This window comes from Oncorhynchus kisutch, unplaced genomic scaffold (genome assembly GCF_002021735.2).
Source record: "Oncorhynchus kisutch isolate 150728-3 unplaced genomic scaffold, Okis_V2 scaffold503, whole genome shotgun sequence".
NCBI classification, from domain to species: domain Eukaryota; kingdom Metazoa; phylum Chordata; class Actinopteri; order Salmoniformes; family Salmonidae; genus Oncorhynchus; species Oncorhynchus kisutch.
This window is the reverse complement of record NW_022262448.1, coordinates 355,255-379,195: the sequence shown is the minus strand read 5'-3', so window position 1 is coordinate 379,195 and position 23,941 is coordinate 355,255. Positions and strand designations below refer to the sequence as shown.

At 43.9% G+C, this 23,941-nt stretch overlaps 1 protein-coding gene across 5 annotated transcripts in view; it reads left to right on the top strand.

Moving 5' to 3' along the window:
- Positions 1–23,941, top strand: part of LOC109885400 (E3 ubiquitin-protein ligase RBBP6) — a 49,120-nt gene that overhangs the window by 10,232 nt on the left and 14,947 nt on the right. For 4 of the 5 annotated variants that reach the window (XM_031815720.1, XM_031815718.1, XM_031815719.1 and 1 more), the window contains exons 4-10: positions 4,437–4,478; positions 5,424–5,512; positions 7,990–8,086; positions 8,701–8,837; positions 11,049–11,158; positions 11,327–11,389; positions 23,796–23,899. In XM_031815720.1, coding sequence (XP_031671580.1) covers positions 4,437–4,478; positions 5,424–5,512; positions 7,990–8,086; positions 8,701–8,837; positions 11,049–11,158; positions 11,327–11,389; positions 23,796–23,899 — 642 coding nt within the window. Of the gene's footprint in view, positions 1–4,436; positions 4,479–5,423; positions 5,513–7,989; positions 8,087–8,410; positions 8,435–8,700; positions 8,838–11,048; positions 11,159–11,326; positions 11,390–23,795; positions 23,900–23,941 lie in introns of those variants that run through there. The other variant, XM_031815721.1, reaches the window with a different exon arrangement.

Sequence of the window (23,941 nt, the reverse complement as noted above, 5' to 3'; positions counted from 1 at the left end):
TACTGCTAGTGTAGCTAGCCAGGCTGTAGCACCATCTACTACTAGTGTAGCTAGCTATGCTGTAATACCAACTACTACTACTGGTGTAGCTAGCCATGCTGTAATACCAACTACTACTACTGGTGTAGCTAGCCAGGCTGTAGAACCTACTACTACTACTGGTGTAGCTAGCCAGGCTGTAGAACCAACTACTACTACTGGTGTAGCTAGCCAGGCTGTAGTACCAACTACTACTATTGATGTAGCTAGCCAGGCTGTAGTACCAACTACTACTACTGGGGTAGCTAGCCAGGCTGTAGTACCAACTACTACTACTAGGGTAGCTATCCAGGCTGTAGTACCAACTACTACTACTACTGGGGTAGCTATCCAGGCTGTAGTACCATCTACTACTAGTGTAGCTAGCTATGCTGTAATACCAACTACTACTACTGGTGTAGCTAGCCAGGCTGTAGTACCAACTACTACTACTGGTGTAGCTAGCCATGCTGTAATACCAACTACTACTACTACTGGTGTAGCTAGCCAGGCTGTAGAACCAACTACTACTACTGGTGTAGCTAGCCAGGCTGTAGAACCAACTACTACTACTGGTGTAGCTAGCCAGGCTGTAGTACCAACTACTACTATTGATGTAGCTAGCCAGGATGTAGTACCAACTACTACTACTGGGGTAGCTAGCCAGGCTGTAGTACCAACTACTACTACTGGGGTAGCTATCCAGGCTGTAGTACCAACTACTACTACTGGGGTAGCTATCCAGGCTGTAGTACCAACTACTACTACTGGGGTAGCTATCCAGGCTGTAGTACCAACTACTACTAGGGTAGCTAGCTAGGCTGTAATACCAACTACTACTACTGGTGTAGCTAGCCAGGCTGTAGCACCATTTCCTGTGTGATATAGCTAGCCAGGCTGTAGCACCAGTTCCTGTGTGATGTAGCTAGCCAGGCTGTAGCACCAGTTCCTATGTGATATAGCTAGCCAGGCTGTAGCACCAGTTCCTATGTGATATAGCTAGCCAGGCTGTAGCACCATCTACTACTAGTGTAGCTAGCCATGCTGTAGCACCATCTACTACTAGTGTAGCTAGCCAGGCTGTAGTACCAACTACTACTACTACTAGTGTAGCTAGCCATGCTGTAATACCAACTACTACTACTGTTGTAGCTAGCCAGGCTGTAGTACCAACTACTACTACTGGTGTAGCTAGCCAGGCTGTAGTACCAACTACTACTACTGGTGTAGCTAGCCAGGCTGTAGTACCAACTACTACTATTGATGTAGCTAACCAGGCTGTAGTACCAACTACTACTACTGGGGTAGCTATCCAGGCTGTAGTACCATCTACTACTAGTGTAGCTAGCTATGCTGTAATACCAACTACTACTACTGGTGTAGCTAGCCAGGCTGTAGTACCAACTACTACTACTGGTGTAGCTAGCCATGCTGTAATACCAACTACTACTACTACTGGTGTAGCTAGCCAGGCTGTAGAACCAACTACTACTACTGGTGTAGCTAGCCAGGCTGTAGAACCAACTACTACTACTGGTGTAGCTAGCCAGGCTGTAGTACCAACTACTACTATTGATGTAGCTAGCCAGGCTGTAGTACCAACTACTACTACTGGAGTAGCTAGCCAGGCTGTAGTACCAACTACTACTACTGGGGTAGCTAGCCAGGCTGTAGTACCAACTACTACTACTGGGGTAGCTATCCAGGCTGTAGTACCAACTACTACTACTGGGGTAGCTATCCAGGCTGTAGTACCAACTACTACTAGGGTAGCTAGCTAGGCTGTAATACCAACTACTACTACTGGTGTAGCTAGCCAGGCTGTAGCACCAGTTCCTGTGTGATGTAGCTAGCCAGGCTGTAGCACCAGTTCCTATGTGATATAGCTAGCCAGGCTGTAGCACCATCTACTACTAGTATAGCTAGCCATGCTGTAGCACCATCTACTACTAGTGTAGCTAGCCAGGCTGTAGTACCAACTACTACTACTAGTGTAGCTAGCCATGCTGTAATACCAACTACTACTACTGGTGTAGCTAGCCAGGCTGTAGTACCAACTACTACTACTGGTGTAGCTAGCCAGGCTGTAGTACCAACTACTACTACTGGTGTAGCTAGCCAGGCTGTAGTACCAACTACTACTACTGGTGTAGCTAGCCAGGCTGTAATACCAACTACTACTACTGGTGTAGCTAGCCAGGCTGTAATACCAACTACTACTACTGGTGTAGCTAGCCAGGCTGTAGTACCAACTACTACTACTACTGGTGCAGCTAGCCAGGCTGTAGTACCAACTACTACTACTGGGGTCGCTAGCCAGGCTGTAGCACCAACTACTACTATTGGGGTAGCTAGCCAGGCTGTAGTACCAACTACTACTATTGATGTAGCTAGCCAGGCTGTAGTACCAACTACTACTACTGGGGTAGCTAGCCAGGCTGTAGTACCAACTACTACTGGGGTAGCTAGCTAGACTGTAATACCAACTACTACTACTACTGGGGTAGCTAGCCAGGCTGTAGCACCAGTTCCTGTGTGATGTAGCTAGCCAGGCTGTAGCACCATCTACTACTAGTGTAGCTAGCCAGGCTGTAGCACCATCTACTACTAGTGTAGCTAGCCAGGCTGTAGCACCATCTAGTACTAGTGTAGCTAGCCAGGCTGTAGCACCATCTATTACTAGTGTAGCTAGCCAGGCTGTAGCACCATCTACTACTAGTGTAGCTAGCCAGGCTGTAGCACCATCTACTACTAGTGTAGCTAGCCAGGCTGTAGCACCATCTAGTACTAGTGTAGCTAGCCAGGCTGTAGCACCATCTAGTACTAGTGTAGCTAGCCAGGCTGTAGCACCATCTAGTACTAGTGTAGCTAGCCAGGCTGTAATACCAATGTACCCCCCCCCCCCAGCACCTGTGTGATATAGCTAGCCAGGCTGTAGCACCAGTTCCTGTGTGATGTAGCTAGCCAGGCTGTAGCACCAGTTCCTGTGTGATGTAGCTAGCCAGGCTGTAGCACCAGTTCCTGTGTGATGTAGCTAGCCAGGCTGTAGCACCAGTTCCTGTGTGATGTAGCTAGCCAGGCTGTAGCACCAGTTCCTGTGTGATATAGCTAGCCAGGATGTAGCACCATCTACTGCTAATGGAGCTAGCCAGGCTGTAGCACCATCTACTACTAGTGTAGCTAGCCATGCTGTAGCACCAGTTCCTGTGTGATATAGCTAGCCAGGCTGTAGCACCATCTACTACTAGTGTAGTTAGCCATGCTGTAGCACCATCTACTACTATTGTAGCTAGCCATGCTGTAGCACCAGTTCCTGTGTGATATAGCTAGCCAGGCTGTAGCACCATCTACTGCTAGTGTAGCTAGCCAGGCTGTAGCACCATCTACTACTAGTGTAGCTAGCCATGCTGTAGCACCAGTTCCTTTGTGATATAGCTAGCCAGGCTGTAGCACCATCTACTACTATTGTAGCTAGCCATGCTGTAGCACCAGTTCCTGCGTGATATAGCTAGCCAGGCTGTAGCACCATCTACTGCTAGTGTAGCTAGCCATGCTGTAATACCATCTACTGCTAGTGTAGCTAGCCATGCTGTAATACCATCTACTGCTAGTGTAGCTAGCCATGCTGTAATACCATCTACTGCTAGTGTAGCTAGCCAGGTTGTAGCACCATCTACTACTAGTGTAGCTAGCCAGGTTGTAGCACCATCTACTACTAATGTAGCTAGCCAGGCTGTAGCACCATCTACTACTAATGTAGCTAGCCAGGCTGTAGCACCATCTACTACTAATGTAGCTAGCCAGGCTGTAGCACCATCTACTACTAATATAGCTAGCCAGGCTGTAGCACCATCTACTACTATTGATGTACCTAGCCAGGCTGTAGCCCCCCCAGCACCAGTTCCTGTGTGAATCTCAATGTTTCGCGGTTCCTCCTCACGTCGTATTGGAGAAGGACGACGGCGAGGAAATGGTCAGGCTCTGCTGCGTTCGTCCCCTAGGTACAGATCTAGGATCAGCTTAACCTGCCACCAAATCTTTACCATAACCATTCACGTGGAGATGAAGAACTGAGCCCAGATCAGTGTTTTAGAGTGGGGAAACTCTGAACCATAACATTGGTGTAACTGTCACACTGTAGTAGTGATATGAGTTGACTGGATGTTTATGATCTGCCTCTCTGGCTGTGGAATAGGGGTGATCAATCTACTGTGTGTCCTTGATTCCTCACCTCCTATCTCCTGTCTCCTCCTCAAAAGACGGGTGGATGGTATCTTCTCCTCCTCCAGTGTCTTTTCAGAAGGAGACGGGAAGAAGCCGTGTCATCTAGATTTGAGCCCGTATCTGCCTCCCAGGCAGACAGGTGGTGATGTCCCACCTTGACTCTGTTCTGTCTTAATGTTGCTCTTCTCCTTCAGACCGACTCTTCACCGTCCGTCTCCCTGGCCCAGCTCTCTAAGGTACTGTCTCTCTGTGTGTGTTTGGTCTTTGGGAATCAGGTTGGGGTTCATTTAATTTCAACTCAATTTGAGGCCTGAATTAAAAATGTAAATTGATTATCACCTTAACTCTTGGCATCTTCCTCTAACTCCATTCCTCTCTCCTCATCCCTCTCCTCATTCCTCTCCCCATACTCCTCGCCCTCTCCTCATTCCTCTCGCCCATACTCCTCCTCATTCCTCTCGCCCATACTCCTCATCCCTCATCATTCCTCTCCCCCATACTCCTCCTCTCCTCATTCCTCTCGCCCATACTCCTCCTCTCCTCATTCCTCTCCCCATACTCCTCCTCTCCTCATTCCTCTCGCCCATACTCCTCCTCTCCTCATTCCTCTCCCCATACTCCTCCTCTCCTCATTCCTCTCGCCCATACTCCTCCTCTCCTCATTCCTCTCGCCCATACTCCTCCTCTCCTCATTCCTCTCCCCATACTCCTCCTCCTCCTCATTCCTCTCGCCCATACTCCTCCTCCTCCTCATTCCTCTCGCCCATACTCCTCCTCCTCCTCATTCCTCTCGCCCATACTCCTCCTCTCCTCATTCCTCTCGCCCATACTCCTCCTCTCCTCATTCCTCTCGCCCATACTCCTCCTCTCCTCATTCCTCTCGCCCATACTCCTCATTCCTCTCGCCCATACTCCTCATTCCTCTCGCCCATACTCCTCATTCCTCTCGCCCATACTCCTCATTCCTCTCGCCCATACTCCTCATTCCTCTCGCCCATACTCCTCATTCCTCTCGCCCATACTCCTCATTCCTCTCGCCCATACTCCTCATTCCTCTCGCCCATACTCCTCATTCCTCTCGCCCATACTCCTCATTCCTCTCGCCCATACTCCTTCCCCTCTCCTCATTCCTCTCGCCCATACTCCTCCCCCTCTCCTACCATTACTCCCTTTCTCTTCAGACTGCCAACCTAGCAGAGGCCAATGCATCAGAGGATGACAAGATCAGAGCCATGATGTCCCAGTCCAACAGTGAATATGACCCCATACAGTGAGTGTAACACACACAGCAGGGTTGGGCGGTATCTGCGTGATCACGTCGTCATGCCGCCCTTCTCATCCCAGGACTTAGTGCTGAAAATGCTACAACAAAAAGCCCATTGGGTGTCTATTACCAGAATGCTAACAAAATTAGTACAACTGATAGAGCATTTCCATGGAGGCTGCTAGCTAAATATGCTAACGGGAGCAAACTAAAATAAACTAATTGCAAAGACAGGCAATCCAGCTCATAAAGATACACTACATGACCAAAAGTATGTGGACACCTGTTCCTCAAACATCTCATTACAAAATCATGGGCATTAATATGGAGTTGGTCCCCCCTTTGCTGCTATAACAGCCTCCACTCTTCTGGGAAGACTTTAATATTGAGTTGGTCCCTCCTTTGCTGCTATAACAGCCTCCACTCTTCTGGGAAGACTTTAATATTGAGTTGGTCCCTCCTTTGCTGCTATAACAGCCTCCACTCTTCTGGGAAGGCTTTAATATGGAGTTGGTCCCCCCTTTGCTGCTATAACAGCCTCCACTCTTCTGGGAAGGCTTTAATATGGAGTTGGTCCCCCCTTTGCTGCTATAACAGCCTCCTCTCTTCTGGGAAGGCTTTCCACTAGATGTTGGAACATTGCTGCTACAACAGCCTCCACTCTTCTGGGAAGGCTTTCCACTAGATGTTGGAACATTGCTGCTATAACAGCCTCCACTCTTCTGGGAAGGCTTTCCACTAGATGTTGGAACATTGCTGCTATAACAGCCTCCACTCTTCTGGGAAGGCTTTCCACTAGATGATGGAACATTGCTGCTATAACAGCCTCCACTCTTCTGGGAAGGCTTTCCACTAGATGTTGGAACATTGCTGCTATAACAGCCTCCTCTCTTCTGGGAAGGCTTTCCACTAGATGTTGAAACATTGCTGCTATAACAGCCTCCACTCTTCTGGGAAGGCTTTCCACTAGATGTTGGAACATTGCTGCTATAACAGCCTCCTCTCTTCTGGGAAGGCTTTCCACTAGATGTTGGAACATTGCTGTGGGGACTTGCTTCCATTCAGCCACAAGGGCATTAGAAAGGTCAGACTGTTGGGCGGTTAGACCTGTCTCACAGTTGGGAGTACTATTTCATCCCAAAGGTGTTTGATAGGGTTGAGGGCAGGGCTCTGTGCAAGCCAGTCAAGTTCTTCCATACCGATCTCGACAAAACATTTCTGTATGGACCTCGCTCTGTGCGTGTGGGGTGTTGTTGTCATGCTGAAACAGGAAAGGGCCTTCCTCAAACTGTTGCCAAAAAGTTGGAAGCACAGAATCTTGTAGAATGTCATTGTATGCTGTAGCGTTAAGATTTCCCTTCACTGGAACTAAGGGGCCGAGCCCGAACCATGAAAAACAGCCCCAGACCATTATTCCTCCTCCACCAAACTTTACAGTTGGTGCAATGCACTCCGGCAGGTAGCGTTCTCTGCCATCTGTCGAATCACACGTTTTATTCAAGTCAAGTTAAAAAAAATCTATAAATAATCTGTCTGTCTTCAACTCCAAATAGAACCGTATAGTCCCAAGGTCTCATCTGACATTTTCGTTAAAAATGAAGAACCATCTAAAGTATTCAGACCCCTCCTTGACCTTTTTCCACATTTATGTTACAGCCTTATTTTAAAATGGATTACATTGTCCCCCCCCCCCCCCCCTCATCAATCTACACACAATACCCCATAATGACATCATAATACCCCATAATGACATCACAATACCCCATAATGACATCACAATACCCCATAAAAAGAATTGTCTGAAATGTCACATTTTACAATAGTATTCACTAGCCAATCGGTCTGTCTCTGGCTGCGTGAGGAGAAGCATAATCTATGAAAAATTAGTGACAAAATGTTACTCATAACCTGGCCAAATGTTACTCATAACCTGGCCAAATGCTACTCATAACCTGGCCAAATGTTACTCATAACCTGGCCAAATGTTACTCATAACCTGGCCAAATGTTACTCATAACCTGGCCAAATGTTACTCATAACCTGGCCAAATGCTACTCATAACCTGGCCAAATGCTAGTCACAACCTGGCCAAATGCTAGTCCTCAATCTCAAGTCAAAGTTAAGTCCCAAGTTGTTTTTATTTTCTATCGAGTCGCGTCTCAAGTCATCAAATTTTGTTGACAGGAGTCCGACTCGAGCTCGGACTCCACTCCTCTGCTGTTTCAGTGAACTGTAGTCTAATGTTTAAACGTGAGACTCAGTGGCAGACTGAACCGTAGATGGTGGGGTGATGCAAGATGATACTCTCTGTCACAGAGTTTCTGTGTACGCGTACACTGTTTGTACATGTACGTAAAAACGGAGACAAGTTTAGCCTCACGCTTCAACGCTCTTTGGTTGTTTTGGAATCGACCCAGTATTCCGGTCTACTTGGTGCTCGACCCTTTTTTCGATTTTTTTTTTTCTGTGTCTCTCCTCCTCAGTTACTCTAAGAAGGCCATAGGACCGCCTCCTGCACATTACACCTGCTATCGCTGTGGCAAGAACGGACACTACATCAAACACTGCCCCATGCAGATGGTACGACACTACATAACACTACATAACACTAAACAACACTACATAACACTACACAACACTACACCTGCTATCGCTGTGGCAAGAACGGACACTACATCAAACACTGCCCCATGCAGATGGTACGACACTACACAACACTACATAACACTACATAACACTGCACGACACTACACGACACTACATAACACTACACAACACTACACAACACTGCACAACACTGCACGACACTACACGACACTACACGACACTACACTACACTACACTACACTACACAACACAACACGACACGACACCTGCTATCGCTGTGGCAAGAATGGACACTACATCAAACACTGCCCCATGCAGATGGTACGACACTACATAACACTAAACAACACTACATGACACGACACAACACTACACTACACTACACGACACGACACTACACGACACTACACGACACTACACGACACTACACGACACTACACGACACTACACGACACTACACGACACGACACCTGCTATCGCTGTGGCAAGAATGGACACTACATCAAACACTGCCCCATGCAGATGGTACGACACTACATAACACTACATAACACTACATAACATGCCATATGGTATCTGTGTTGTAGGATAAGAGCGTAGAGGCTCCTAAGCCAATCAGGACCAGTAAGGGAATCCCTCAGAGCTTTATGGTGAAGGCTGAACCAGGAACGAAAGGAGCCATGTTGACCAGCACTGGAGAATATGCTATTCCTGCTATAGACGCGTATGTACCACACGCCCTCTGTCTCTCTCTTTCTCTCCATTTCTCTCTTTCTCCCTCTCTCTGTGTGTCTCTCTGTCTCTCTCTCTCTCTCTGTCTCTCTGTCTCTCTGTGCTCATTTTGTGTTTTCTTGTTCTGGGTAAGGAGGAGAGACTATATAATATATGTGTTTACAGGGAGGCCTATACTCTGGGAAAGAAGGAGAGACTATATAATATATAATGTGTTACAGGGAGGCCTATGCTCTGGGTAAGAAGGAGAGACTATATAATATATAATGTGTTACAGGGAGGCCTATGCTCTGGGTAAGAAGGAGAGACTATATAATGTGTTACAGGGAGGCCTATGCTCTGGGTAAGAAGGAGAGACTATAGATGTGTTACAGGGAGGCCTATGCTCTGGGTAAGAAGGAGAGACTATATAATGTGTTACAGGGAGGCCTATGCTCTGGGTAAGAAGGAGAGACTATATAATGTGTTACAGGGAGGCCTATGCTCTGGGTAAGAAGGAGAGACTATATAATGTGTTACAGGGAGGCCTATGCTCTGGGTAAGAAGGAGAGACTATATAATGTGTTACAGGGAGGCCTATGCTCTGGGTAAGAAGGAGAGACTATAGATGTGTTACAGGGAGGCCTATGCTCTGGGTAAGAAGGAGAGACTATATAATATATAATGTGTTGTAGGGAGGCCTATGCTCTGGGTAAGAAGGAGAGACTATAGATGTGTTACAGGGAGGCCTATGCTCTGGGTAAGAAGGAGAGACTATATAATATATAATGTGTTACAGGGAGGCCTATGCTCTGGGTAAGAAGGAGAGACTATATAATATATAATGTGTTACAGGGGGGCCTATGCTCTGGGTAAGAAGGAGAGACTATATAATGTGTTACAGGGAGGCCTATGCTCTGGGTAAGAAGGAGAGACTATATAATATCTAATGTGTTACAGGGAGGCCTATGCTCTGGGTAAGAAGGAGAGACTATATAATGTGTTACAGGGAGGCCTATGCTCTGGGTAAGAAGGAGAGACTATATAATATATAATGTGTTACAGGGAGGCCTATGCTCTGGGTAAGAAGGAGAGACTATATAATATCTAATGTGTTACAGGGAGGCCTATGCTCTGGGTAAGAAGGAGAGACTATATAATGTGTTACAGGGAGGCCTATGCTCTGGGTAAGAAGGAGAGACTATATAATGTGTTACAGGGGGGCCTATGCTCTGGGTAAGAAGGAGAGACTATATAATGTGTTACAGGGAGGCCTATGCTCTGGGTAAGAAGGAGAGACTATATAATGTGTTACAGGGAGGCCTATGCTCTGGGTAAGAAGGAGAGACTATAGATGTGTTACAGGGAGGCCTATGCTCTGGGTAAGAAGGAGAGACTATATAATATATAAAGTGTTACAGGGAGGCCTATGCTCTGGGTAAGAAGGAGAGACTATATAATATATACTGTGTTACAGGGAGGCCTATGCTCTGGGTAAGAAGGAGAGACTATATAATATATAATGTGTTACAGGGAGGCCTATGCTCTGGGTAAGAAGGAGAGACTATATAATATATAATGTGTTACAGGGAGGCCTATGCTCTGGGTAAGAAGGAGAGACTATATAATGTGTTACAGGGAGGCCTATGCTCTGGGTAAGAAGGAGAGACTATATAATATCTAATGTGTTACAGGGAGGCCTATGCTCTGGGTAAGAAGGAGAGACTATATAATGTGTTACAGGGAGGCCTATGCTCTGGGTAAGAAGGAGAGACTATAGATGTGTTACAGGGAGGCCTATGCTCTGGGTAAGAAGGAGAGACTATATAATATATAATGTGTTACAGGGAGGCCTATGCTCTGGGTAAGAAGGAGAGACTATATAATGTGTTACAGGGAGGCCTATGCTCTGGGTAAGAAGGAGAGACTATATAATATATAATGTGTTACAGGGAGGCCTATGCTCTGGGTAAGAAGGAGAGACTATAGATGTGTTACAGGGAGGCCTATACTCTGGGTAAGAAGGAGAGACTATATAATATATAATGTGTTACAGGGAGGCCTATGCTCTGGGTAAGAAGGAGAGACTATATAATATATAATGTGTTACAGGGAGGCCTATGCTCTGGGTAAGAAGGAGAGACTATATAATATATAATGTGTTACAGGGAGGCCTATGCTCTGGGTAAGAAGGAGAGACTATATAATATATAATGTGTTACAGGGAGGCCTATGCTCTGGGTAAGAAAGAACGTCCCCCCTTTGTTCCTCGTGAAGCGTCATCGTCTGAAGATGAGGCTGATCCAATCCCTGATGAGCTGCTCTGCCCCATCTGTAATTACCGCATTCATTATTATCATTACACTTTAATTATACAATTTGTTTATTGGTTTAATTTAACTAGGATAATTTTTTTTTTGTCAAAAACTCAAAAAATGCCATCTGAGCAGAGACTTGTTGTTAAAATGTCTTTGAATCACTTTGTCTTCTAATATGTTCCAGGTAACGACCTGATGAATGATGCTGTGGTCATACCCTGCTGTGGTAACTCCTACTGCGACGACTGTGAGTTAACACACACACAGCTGGTCCAGGCCTCCCACCCCTCGTTAGACAAACTGGTGACCCAGGGCCCCCTCCCCCCCGCCCAGACAAACTGGTGACCCAGGGCCCCCTCCCCCCCGCCCAGACAAACTGGTGACCCAGGGCCCCCTCCCCCCCGCCCAGACAAACTGGTGACCCAGGGCCCCCTCCCCCCCGCCCAGACAAACTGGTGACCCAGGGCCCCCTCCCCCCCCGCCCAGACAAACTGGTGACCCAGGGCCCCCCCCCCCCCGCCCAGACAAACTGGTGACCCATGGCCCCCTCCCCCCCCGCCCAGACAAACTGGTGACCCAGGGCCCCCTCCCCCCCGCCCAGACAAACTGGTGACCCAGGGCCCCCTCCCCCCCGCCCAGAAAAACTGGTGACCCAGGGCCCCCTCCCCCCCCCGCCCAGACAACCTGGTGACCCAGGGCCCCCCCCCGCCCAGACAAACTGGTGACCCAGGGCCCCCCCCGCCCAGACAACCTGGTGACCCAGGGACCCCTCCCCCCCCGCCCACACAACCTGGTGACCCAGGGACCCCTCCCCCCCCGCCCACACAACCTGGTGACCCAGGGCCCCCTTCCCGCCCGCCCAGACAACCTGGTGACCCAGGGCCCCCTTCCCGCCCGCCCAGACAACCTGGTGATCCAGGGCCCCCCCCCCCCCCCCACCCAGACAAACTGGTCACCCATGGCCCCCTCCCCCCCCCCGCCCAGACAAACCGGTGACCCAGGGCCCCACTTTCCCAGAGTGGGATGAATAGATGGCCTGCTAGCTGCTCCTGTAGACTTCCAGCGCTAATGCTAGTTAGCATTGTCTTTGTGAAACTAACTCTTATCTTCCTTTTTCGATAGCAGCAGACATGTGGTGAGCAATATGTCTGGAACATCGAAATCGCAATAAAATCGCAGTATTGAATCCTAAAACCCGTGGTATCGGCGCCTAAGTATCGTGATCGTATCGTGAGGCCCATCCCTAGGTTATATTTGGGCATTTCCCACGCCTATATTTGGGCATTTCCCGCGCCTATATTTGGGCACTTCCCACGCCTATATTTGGGCACTTCCCACGCCTATATTTGGGCATTTCTCACGCCTATATTTGGGCATTTCCCACGCCTATATTTGGGCATTTCCCACGCCTAGGTTATATTTTGGTCTGAATTCAGCCTTTTTCAAGCATAAAAAAAATAAGAATTTAAAAACAGAAGTATCTTGCAAGATGAACTTAAAGCAAGACATTAGGAAATGTAGCTGACTGTAAATCTCTCTCTGCCAATAAGACATCTGATGGCCTTTGCAAAACGTTCCTCTTTCATTGGAAGTTAAGTTGTGTGGCTGCCAGCCGAATAGTGTTGCCCTTCTGTTGTCATGGGAAAAAAAGCTATTTTCTGTTTGGTGAACATTTATTTAGTGATGAACTAGTCCCCTGAGCACTCTACTGAAGCAACACAACATTTATTTAGTGATGAACTAGTCCCCTGATCACTCTACTGAAGCAACACAACATTTATTTAGTGATGAACTAGTCCCCTGATCACTCTACTGAAGCAACACAACATTTATTTAGTGATGAACTAGTCCCCTGATCACTCTACTGAAGCAACACAACATTTATTTAGTGATGGTGAACTAGTCCCCTGATCACTCTACTGAAGCAACACAACATTTATTTAGTGATGGTGAACTAGTCCCCTGATCACTCTACTGAAGCAACACAACATTTATTTAGTGATGGTGAACTAGTCCCCTGATCACTCTACTGAAGCAACACAACATTTATTTAGTGATGGTGAACTAGTCCCCTGATCACTCTACTGAAGCAACACAACATTTATTTAGTGATGAACTAGTCCCCTGATCACTCTACTGAAGCAACACAACATTTATTTAGTGATGGTGAACTAGTCCCCTGATCACTCTACTGAAGCAACACAACATTTATTTAGTGATGAACTAGTCCCCTGATCACTCTACTGAAGCAACACAACATTTATTTAGTGATGGTGAACTAGTCCCCTGATCACTCTACTGAAGCAACACAACATTTATTTAGTGATGGTGAACTAGTCCCCTGATCACTCTACTGAAGCAACACAACATTTATTTAGTGATGGTGAACTAGTCCCCTGATCACTCTACTGAAGCAACACAACATTTATTTAGTGATGGTGAACTAGTCCCTTGATCACTCTACTGAAGCAACACAACATTTATTTAGTGATGAACTAGTCCCCTGATCGCTCTACTGAAGCAACACAACATTTATTTAGTGATGAACTAGTCCCCTGATCACTCTACTGAAGCAACACAACATTTATTTAGTGATGGTGAACTAGTCCCCTGATCACTCTACTGAAGCAACACAACATTTATTTAGTGATGAACTAGTCCCCTGATCACTCTACTGAAGCAACACAACATTTATTTAGTGATGGTGAACTAGTCCCCTGATCACTCTACTGAAGCAACACAACATTTATTTAGTGATGGTGAACTAGTCCCCTGATCACTCTATTGAAGCAACACAACATTTTATTTAGTGATGAACTAGTCCCCTGATCACTCTACTGAAGCAACACAACATTTATTTAGTGATGAACTAGTCCCCTGATCACTCTACTGAAGCAACACAACATTTATTTAGTGATGAACTAGTCCCCTGATCACTCTACTGAAGCAACACAACATTTATTTAGTGATGAACTAGTACCCTGATCACTCTACTGAAGCAACACAACATGTATTTAGTGATGAACTAGTCCCCTGATCACTCTACTGAAGCAACACAACATTTATTTAGTGATGAACTAGTCCCCTGATCACTCTACTGAAGCAACACAACATTTATTTAGTGATGAACTAGTCCCCTGATCACTCTACTGAAGCAACACAACATTTATTTAGTGATGAACTAGTACCCTGATCACTCTACTGAAGCAACACAACATGTATTTAGTGATGAACTAGTCCCCTGATCACTCTACTGAAGCAACACAACATTTATTTAGTGATGAACTAGTCCCCTGATCACTCTACTGAAGCAACACAACATTTATTTAGTGATGAACTAGTCCCCTGATCACTCTACTGAAGCAACACAACATTTATTTAGTGATGGTGAACTAGTCCCCTGATCACTCTACTGAAGCAACACAACATTTATTTAGTGATGGTGAACTAGTCCCCTGATCACTCTACTGAAGCAACACAACATTTATTTAGTGATGGTGAACTAGTCCCCTGATCACTCTACTGAAGCAACACAACATTTATTTAGTGATGGTGAACTAGTCCCTTGATCACTCTACTGAAGCAACACAACATTTATTTAGTGATGAACTAGTCCCCTGATCGCTCTACTGAAGCAACACAACATTTATTTAGTGATGAACTAGTCCCCTGATCACTCTACTGAAGCAACACAACATTTATTTAGTGATGGTGAACTAGTCCCCTGATCACTCTACTGAAGCAACACAACATTTATTTAGTGATGAACTAGTCCCCTGATCACTCTACTGAAGCAACACAACATTTATTTAGTGATGAACTAGTCCCCTGATCACTCTACTGAAGCAACACAACATTTATTTAGTGATGAACTAGTCCCCTGATCACTCTACTGAAGCAACACAACATTTATTTAGTGATGAACTAGTCCCCTGATCACTCTACTGAAGCAACACAACATTTATTTAGTGGTGAACTAGTCCCCTGATCACTCTACTGAAGCAACACAACATTTATTTAGCGATGAACTAGTCCCCTGATCACTCTACTGAAGCAACACAACATTTATTTAGTGATGAACTAGTCCCCTGATCACTCTACTGAAGCAACACAACATTTATTTAGTGATGAACTAGTCCCCTGATCACTCTACTGAAGCAACACAACATTTATTTAGTGATGAACTAGTCCCCTGATCACTCTACTGAAGCAACACAACATTTATTTAGTGGTGAACTAGTCCCCTGATCACTCTACTGAAGCAACACAACATTTATTTAGTGATGAACTAGTCCCCTGATCACTCTACTGAAGCAACACAACATTTATTTAGTGATGAACTAGTCCCCTGATCACTCTACTGAAGCAACACAACATTTATTTAGTGGTGAACTAGTCCCCTGATCACTCTACTGAAGCAACACAACATTTATTTAGTGATGAACTAGTCCCCTGATCACTCTACTGAAGCAACACAACATGTATTTAGTGATGAACTAGTCCCCTGATCACTCTACTGAAGCAACACAACATTTATTTAGTGATGAACTAGTCCCCTGATCACTCTACTGAAGCAACACAACATGTATTTAGTGATGAACTAGTCCCCTGATCACTCTACTGAAGCAACACAACATGTATTTAGTGATGAACTAGTCCCCTGATCACTCTACTGAAGCAACACAACATTTATTTAGTGATGAACTAGTCCCCTGATCACTCTACTGAAGCAACACAACATTTATTTAGTGATGAACTAGTCCCCTGATCACTCTACTGAAGCAACACAACATTTATTTAGTGATGAACTAGTCCCCTGATCACTCTACTGAAGCAACACAACATTTATTTAGTGGTGAACTAGTCCCCTGATCACTCTACTGAAGCAACACAACATTTATTTAGTGATGGTGAACTAGTCCCCTGATCACTCTACTGAAGCAACACAACATTTATTTAGTGATGGTGAACTAGTCCCCTGATCACTCTACTGAAGCAACACAACATTTATTTAGTGATGGTGAACTAGTCCCCTGATCACTCTACTGAAGCAACACAACATTTATTTAGTGATGGTGAACTAGTCCCCTGATCACTCTACTGAAGCAACACAACATTTATTTAGTGATGGTGAACTAGTCCCCTGATCACTCTACTGAAGCAACACAACATTTATTTAGTGATGGTGAACTAGTCCCCTGATCACTCTACTGAAGCAACACAACATTTATTTAGTGATGGTGAACTAGTCCCCTGATCACTCTACTGAAGCAACACAACATTTATTTAGTGATGGTGAACTAGTCCCCTGATCACTCTACTGAAGCAACACAACATGTATTTAGTGATGAACTAGTCCCCTAATCACTCTACTGAAGCAACACATTTATTTAGTGGTGAACTAGTCCCCTGATCACTCTACTGAAGCAACACAACATTTATTTAGTGATGAACTAGTCCCCCTGATCACTCTACTGAAGCAACACAACATTTATTTAGTGATGAACTAGTCCCCTGATCACTCTACTGAAGCAACACAACATTTATTTAGTGATGAACTAGTCCCCTGATCACTCTACTGAAGCAACACAACATTTATTTAGTGATGAACTAGTCCCCTGATCACTCTATTGAAGCAACACAGCATTTATTTAGTGATGAACTAGTCCCCCTGATCACTCTACTGAAGCAACACAACATTTATTTAGTGATGAACTAGTCCCCTGATCACTCTACTGAAGCAACACAACATGTATTTAGTGATGATGAACTAGTCCCCTGATCACTCTACTGAAGCAACACAACATTTATTTAGTGATGAACTAGTCCCCTGATCACTCTACTGAAGCAACACAACATTTATTTAGTGATGAACTAGTCCCCTGATCACTCTACTGAAGCAACACAACATTTATTTAGTGATGAACTAGTCCCCTGATCACTCTACTGAAGCAACACAACATTTATTTAGTGATGAACTAGTCCCCTGATCACTCTACTGAAGCAACACAACATTTATTTAGTGGTGAACTAGTCCCCTGATCACTCTACTGAAGCAACACAACATTTATTTAGTGATGGTGAACTAGTCCCCTGATCACTCTACTGAAGCAACACAACATTTATTTAGTGATGGTGAACTAGTCCCCCGATCACTCTACTGAAGCAACACAACATTTATTTAGTGATGAACTAGTCCCCTGATCACTCTACTGAAGCAACACAACATTTATTTAGTGATGAACTAGTCCCCTGATCACTCTACTGAAGCAACACAACATTTATTTAGTGATGGTGTACTAGTCCCCTGATCACTCTACTGAAGCAACACAACATTTATTTAGTGATGAACTAGTCCCCTGATCACTCTACTGAAGCAACACAACATTTATTTAGTGATGAACTAGTCCCCCTGATCACTCTACTGAAGCAACACAACATGTATTTAGTGATGAACTAGTCCCCTGATCACTCTACTGAAGCAACACAACATTTATTTAGTGATGAACTAGTCCCCTGATCACTCTACTGAAGCAACACAACATTTATTTAGTGATGAACTAGTCCCCTGATCACTCTACTGAAGCAACACAACATTTATTTAGTGATGGTGAACTAGTCCCCTGATCACTCTACTGAAGCAACACAACATTTATTTAGTGATGGTGAACTAGTCCCCTGATCACTCTACTGAAGCAACACAACATTTATTTAGTGATGGTGAACTAGTCCCCTGATCACTCTACTGAAGCAACACAACATTTATTTAGTGATGAACTAGTCCCCTGATCACTCTACTGAAGCAACACAACATTTATTTAGTGAACTAGTCCCCTGATCACTCTATTGAAGCAACACAACATGTATTTAGTGATGAACTAGTCCCCTGATCACTCTACTGAAGCAACACAACATGTATTTAGTGATGAACTAGTCCCCTGATCACTCTACTGAAGCAACACAACATTTATTTAGTGATGAACTAGTCCCCTGATCACTCTATTGAAGCAACACAGCATTTATTTAGTGATGATCTAGTCCCCCTGATCACTCTACTGAAGCAACACAACATTTATTTAGTGATGAACTAGTCCCCCTGATCACTCTACTGAAGCAACACAACATTTATTTAGTGATGAACTAGTCCCCTGATCACTCTACTGAAGCAACACAACATTTATTTAGTGGTGAACTAGTCCCCTGATCACTCTACTGAAGCAACACAACATTTATTTAGTGATGAACTAGTCCCCTGATCACTCTACTGAAGCAACACAACATGTATTTAGTGATGAACTAGTCCCCTGATCACTCTACTGAAGCAACACAACATTTATTTAGTGATGAACTAGTCCCCTGATCACTCTACTGAAGCAACACAACATGTATTTAGTGATGAACTAGTCCCCTGATCACTCTACTGAAGCAACACAACATGTATTTAGTGATGAACTAGTCCCCTGATCACTCTACTGAAGCAACACAACATTTATTTAGTGATGAACTAGTCCCCTGATCACTCTACTGAAGCAACACAACATTTATTTAGTGATGAACTAGTCCCCTGATCACTCTACTGAAGCAACACAACATTTATTTAGTGATGAACTAGTCCCCTGATCACTCTACTGAAGCAACACAACATTTATTTAGTGATGAACTAGTCCCCTGATCACTCTACTGAAGCAACACAACATTTATTTAGTGGTGAACTAGTCCCCTGATCACTCTACTGAAGCAACACAACATTTATTTAGTGATGGTGAACTAGTCCCCTGATCACTCTACTGAAGCAACACAACATTTATTTAGTGATGGTGAACTAGTCCCCTGATCACTCTACTGAAGCAAAACAACATTTATTTAGTGATGGTGAACTAGTCCCCTGATCACTCTACTGAAGCAACACAACATTTATTTAGTGATGGTGAACTAGTCCCCTGATCACTCTACTGAAGCAACACAACATTTATTTAGTGATGGTGAACTAGTCCCCTGATCACTCTACTGAAGCAACACAACATTTATTTAGTGATGGTGAACTAGTCCCCTGATCACTCTACTGAAGCAACACAACATGTATTTAGTGATGAACTAGTCCCCTAATCACTCTACTGAAGCAACACATTTATTTAGTGGTGAACTAGTCCCCTGATCACTCTACTGAAGCAACACAACATTTATTTAGTGATGAACTAGTCCCCCTGATCACTCTACTGAAGCAACACAACATTTATTTAGTGATGAACTAGTCCCCTGATCACTCTACTGAAGCAACACAACATTTATTTAGTGATGAACTAGTCCCCTGATCACTCTACTGAAGCAACACAACATTTATTTAGTGATGAACTAGTCCCCTGATCACTCTATTGAAGCAACACAGCATTTATTTAGTGATGAACTAGTCCCCCTGATCACTCTACTGAAGCAACACAACATTTATTTAGTGATGAACTAGTCCCCTGATCACTCTACTGAAGCAACACAACATGTATTTAGAGATGATGAACTAGTCCCCTGATCACTCTACTGAAGCAACACAACATTTATTTAGTGATGAACTAGTCCCCTGATCACTCTACTGAAGCAACACAACATTTATTTAGTGATGAACTAGTCCCCTGATCACTCTACTGAAGCAACACAACATTTATTTAGTGATGAACTAGTCCCCTGATCACTCTACTGAAGCAACACAACATTTATTTAGTGATGAACTAGTCCCCTGATCACTCTACTGAAGCAACACAACATTTATTTAGTGGTGAACTAGTCCCCTGATCACTCTACTGAAGCAACACAACATTTATTTAGTGATGGTGAACTAGTCCCCTGATCACTCTACTGAAGCAACACAACATTTATTTAGTGATGGTGAACTAGTCCCCCGATCACTCTACTGAAGCAACACAACATTTATTTAGTGATGAACTAGTCCCCTGATCACTCTACTGAAGCAACACAACATTTATTTAGTGATGGTGTACTAGTCCCCTGATCACTCTACTGAAGCAACACAACATGTATTTAGTGATGAACTAGTCCCCTGATCACTCTACTGAAGCAACACAACATTTATTTAGTGATGAACTAGTCCCCCTGATCACTCTACTGAAGCAACACAACATTTATTTAGTGATGAACTAGTCCCCTGATCACTCTACTGAAGCAACACAACATTTATTTAGTGATGAACTAGTCCCCTGATCACTCTACTGAAGCAACACAACATTTATTTAGTGATGGTGAACTAGTCCCCTGATCACTCTACTGAAGCAACACAACATTTATTTAGTGATGGTGAACTAGTCCCCTGATCACTCTACTGAAGCAACACAACATTTATTTAGTGATGGTGAACTAGTCCCCTGATCACTCTACTGAAGCAACACAACATTTATTTAGTGATGAACTAGTCCCCTGATCACTCTACTGAAGCAACACAACATTTATTTAGTGAACTAGTCCCCTGATCACTCTATTGAAGCAACACAACATGTATTTAGTGATGAACTAGTCCCCTGATCACTCTACTGAAGCAACACAACATTTATTTAGTGATGAACTAGTCCCCTGATCACTCTATTGAAGCAACACAGCATTTATTTAGTGATGATCTAGTCCCCCTGATCACTCTACTGAAGCAACACAACATTTATTTAGTGATGAACTAGTCCCCCTGATCACTCTACTGAAGCAACACAACATTTATTTAGTGATGAACTAGTCCCCTGATCACTCTACTGAAGCAACACAACATGTATTTAGTGATGATGAACTAGTCCCCTGATCACTCTACTGAAGCAACACAACATTTATTTAGTGATGAACTAGTCCCCTGAGCACTCTACTGAAGCAACACAACATTTATTTAGTGATGAACTAGTCCCCTGATCACTCTACTGAAGCAACACAACATGTATTTAGTGATGAACTAGTCCCCTGATCACTCTACTGAAGCAACACAACATTTATTTAGTGATGAACTAGTCCCCTGATCACTACTGAAGCAACACAACATTTATTTAGTGATGAACTAGTCCCCTGATCACTCTACTGAAGCAACACATGTATTTAGTGATGAACTAGTCCCCCTGATCACTCTACTGAAGCAACACAACATGTATTTAGTGATGAACTAGTCCCCTGATCACTCTACTGAAGCAACACAACATTTATTTAGTGATGAACTAGTCCCCCTGATCACTCTACTGAAGCAACACAACATGTATTTATTGATGAACTAGTCCCCTGATCACTCTACTGAAGCAACACAACATTTATTTAGTGATGAACTAGTCCCCTGATCACTCTACTGAAGCAACACAACATGTATTAGTGATGAACTAGTCCCCTGATCACTCTACTGAAGCAACACAACATTTATTTAGTGATGAACTAGTCCCCTGATCACTACTGAAGCAACACAACATTTATTTAGTGATGAACTAGTCCCCTGATCACTCTACTGAAGCAACACAACATTTATTTAGTGATGAACTAGTCCCCTGATCACTCTACTGAAGCAACACAACATTTATTTAGTGATGGTGAACTAGTCCCCTGATCACTCTACTGAAGCAACACAACATTTATTTAGTGATGGTGAACTAGTCCCCTGATCACTCTACTGAAGCAACACAACATTTATTTAGTGATGGTGAACTAGTCCCCTGATCACTCTACTGAAGCAACACAACATTTATTTAGTGATGAACTAGTCCCCTGATCACTCTACTGAAGCAACACAACATTTATTTAGTGAACTAGTCCCCTGATCACTCTATTGAAGCAACACAACATGTATTTAGTGATGAACTAGTCCCCTGATCACTCTACTGAAGCAACACAACATGTATTTAGTGATGAACTAGTCCCCTGATCACTCTACTGAAGCAACACAACATTTATTTAGTGATGAACTAGTCCCCCTGATCACTCTACTGAAGCAACACAACATTTATTTAGTGATGAACTAGTCCCCTGATCACTCTACTGAAGCAACACAACATGTATTTAGTGATGATGAACTAGTCCCCTGATCACTCTACTGAAGCAACACAACATTTATTTAGTGATGAACTAGTCCCCTGAGCACTCTACTGAAGCAACACAACATTTATTTAGTGATGAACTAGTCCCCTGATCACTCTACTGAAGCAACACAACATGTATTTAGTGATGAACTAGTCCCCTGATCACTCTACTGAAGCAACACAACATTTATTTAGTGATGAACTAGTCCCCTGATCACTACTGAAGCAACACAACATTTATTTAGTGATGAACTAGTCCCCTGATCACTCTACTGAAGCAACACAACATGTATTTAGTGATGAACTAGTCCCCTGATCACTCTACTGAAGCAACACAACATTTATTTAGTGATGAACTAGTCCCCTGATCACTCTACTGAAGCAACACAACATGTATTTAGTGATGAACTAGTCCCCTGATCACTCTACTGAAGCAACACAACATTTATTTAGTGATGAACTAGTCCCCTGATCACTACTGAAGCAACACAACATTTATTTTGTGATGAACTAGTCCCCTGATCACTACTGAAGCAACACAACATGTATTTAGTGATGATGAACTAGTCCCCTGATCACTCTACTGAAGCAACACAACATTTATTTAGTGATGAACTAGTCCCCTGATCACTCTACTGAAGCAACACAACATGTATTTAGTGATGAACTAGTCCCCTGATCACTCTACTGAAGCAACACAACATTTCTTTAGTGATGAACTAGTCCCCTGATCACTCTACTGAAGCAACACAACATTTATTTAGTGATGAACTAGTCCCCTGATCACTCTATTGAAGCAACACAACATTTATTTAGTGATGAACTAGTCCCCCTGATCACTCTACTGAAGCAACACAACATTTATTTAGTGATGAACTAGTCCCCTGATCACTCTACTGAAGCAACACAACATTTATTTAGTGGTGAACTAGTCCCCTGATCACTCTACTGAAGCAACACAACATTTATTTAGTGATGGTGAACTAGTCCCCTGATCACTCTACTGAAGCAACACAACATTTATTTAGTGAACTAGTCCCCTGATCACTCTACTGAAGCAACACAACATTTATTTAGTGAACTAGTCCCCTGATCACTCTACTGAAGCAACACAACATTTATTTAGTGGTGAACTAGTCCCCTGATCACTCTACTGAAGCAACACAACATTTATTTAGTGATGGTGAACTAGTCCCCTGATCACTCTACTGAAGCAACACAATATTTATTTAGTGAACTAGTCCCCTGATCACTCTACTGAAGCAACACAACATTTATTTAGTGAACTAGTCCCCTGATCACTCTACTGAAGCAACACAACATTTATTTAGTGAACTAGTCCCCTGATCACTCTACTGAAGCAACACAACATTTATTTAGTGATGAACTAGTCCCCTGATCACTCTACTGAAGCAACACAACATTTATTTAGTGGTGAACTAGTCCCCTGATCACTCTACTGAAGCAACACAACATTTATTTAGTGGTGAACTAGTCCCCTGATCACTCTACTGAAGCAACACAACATTTATTTAGTGATTTGGTGAAATAAACAGTTCTGTATTTGTTTCACCACTGACCTCTAACTTCTGTGTATGACCTTTTAACCTCTAGGTATCAGGACCAGTCTGCTGGACTCAGAGGAACACACCTGTTTCACCTGCAAACAGTCTGACGTCTCACCTGACGCTCTCATCGCTAACAAGTTCCTACGACAGGTACACATCACGGAGACGCATTAAGCCAAACCCCACACACAC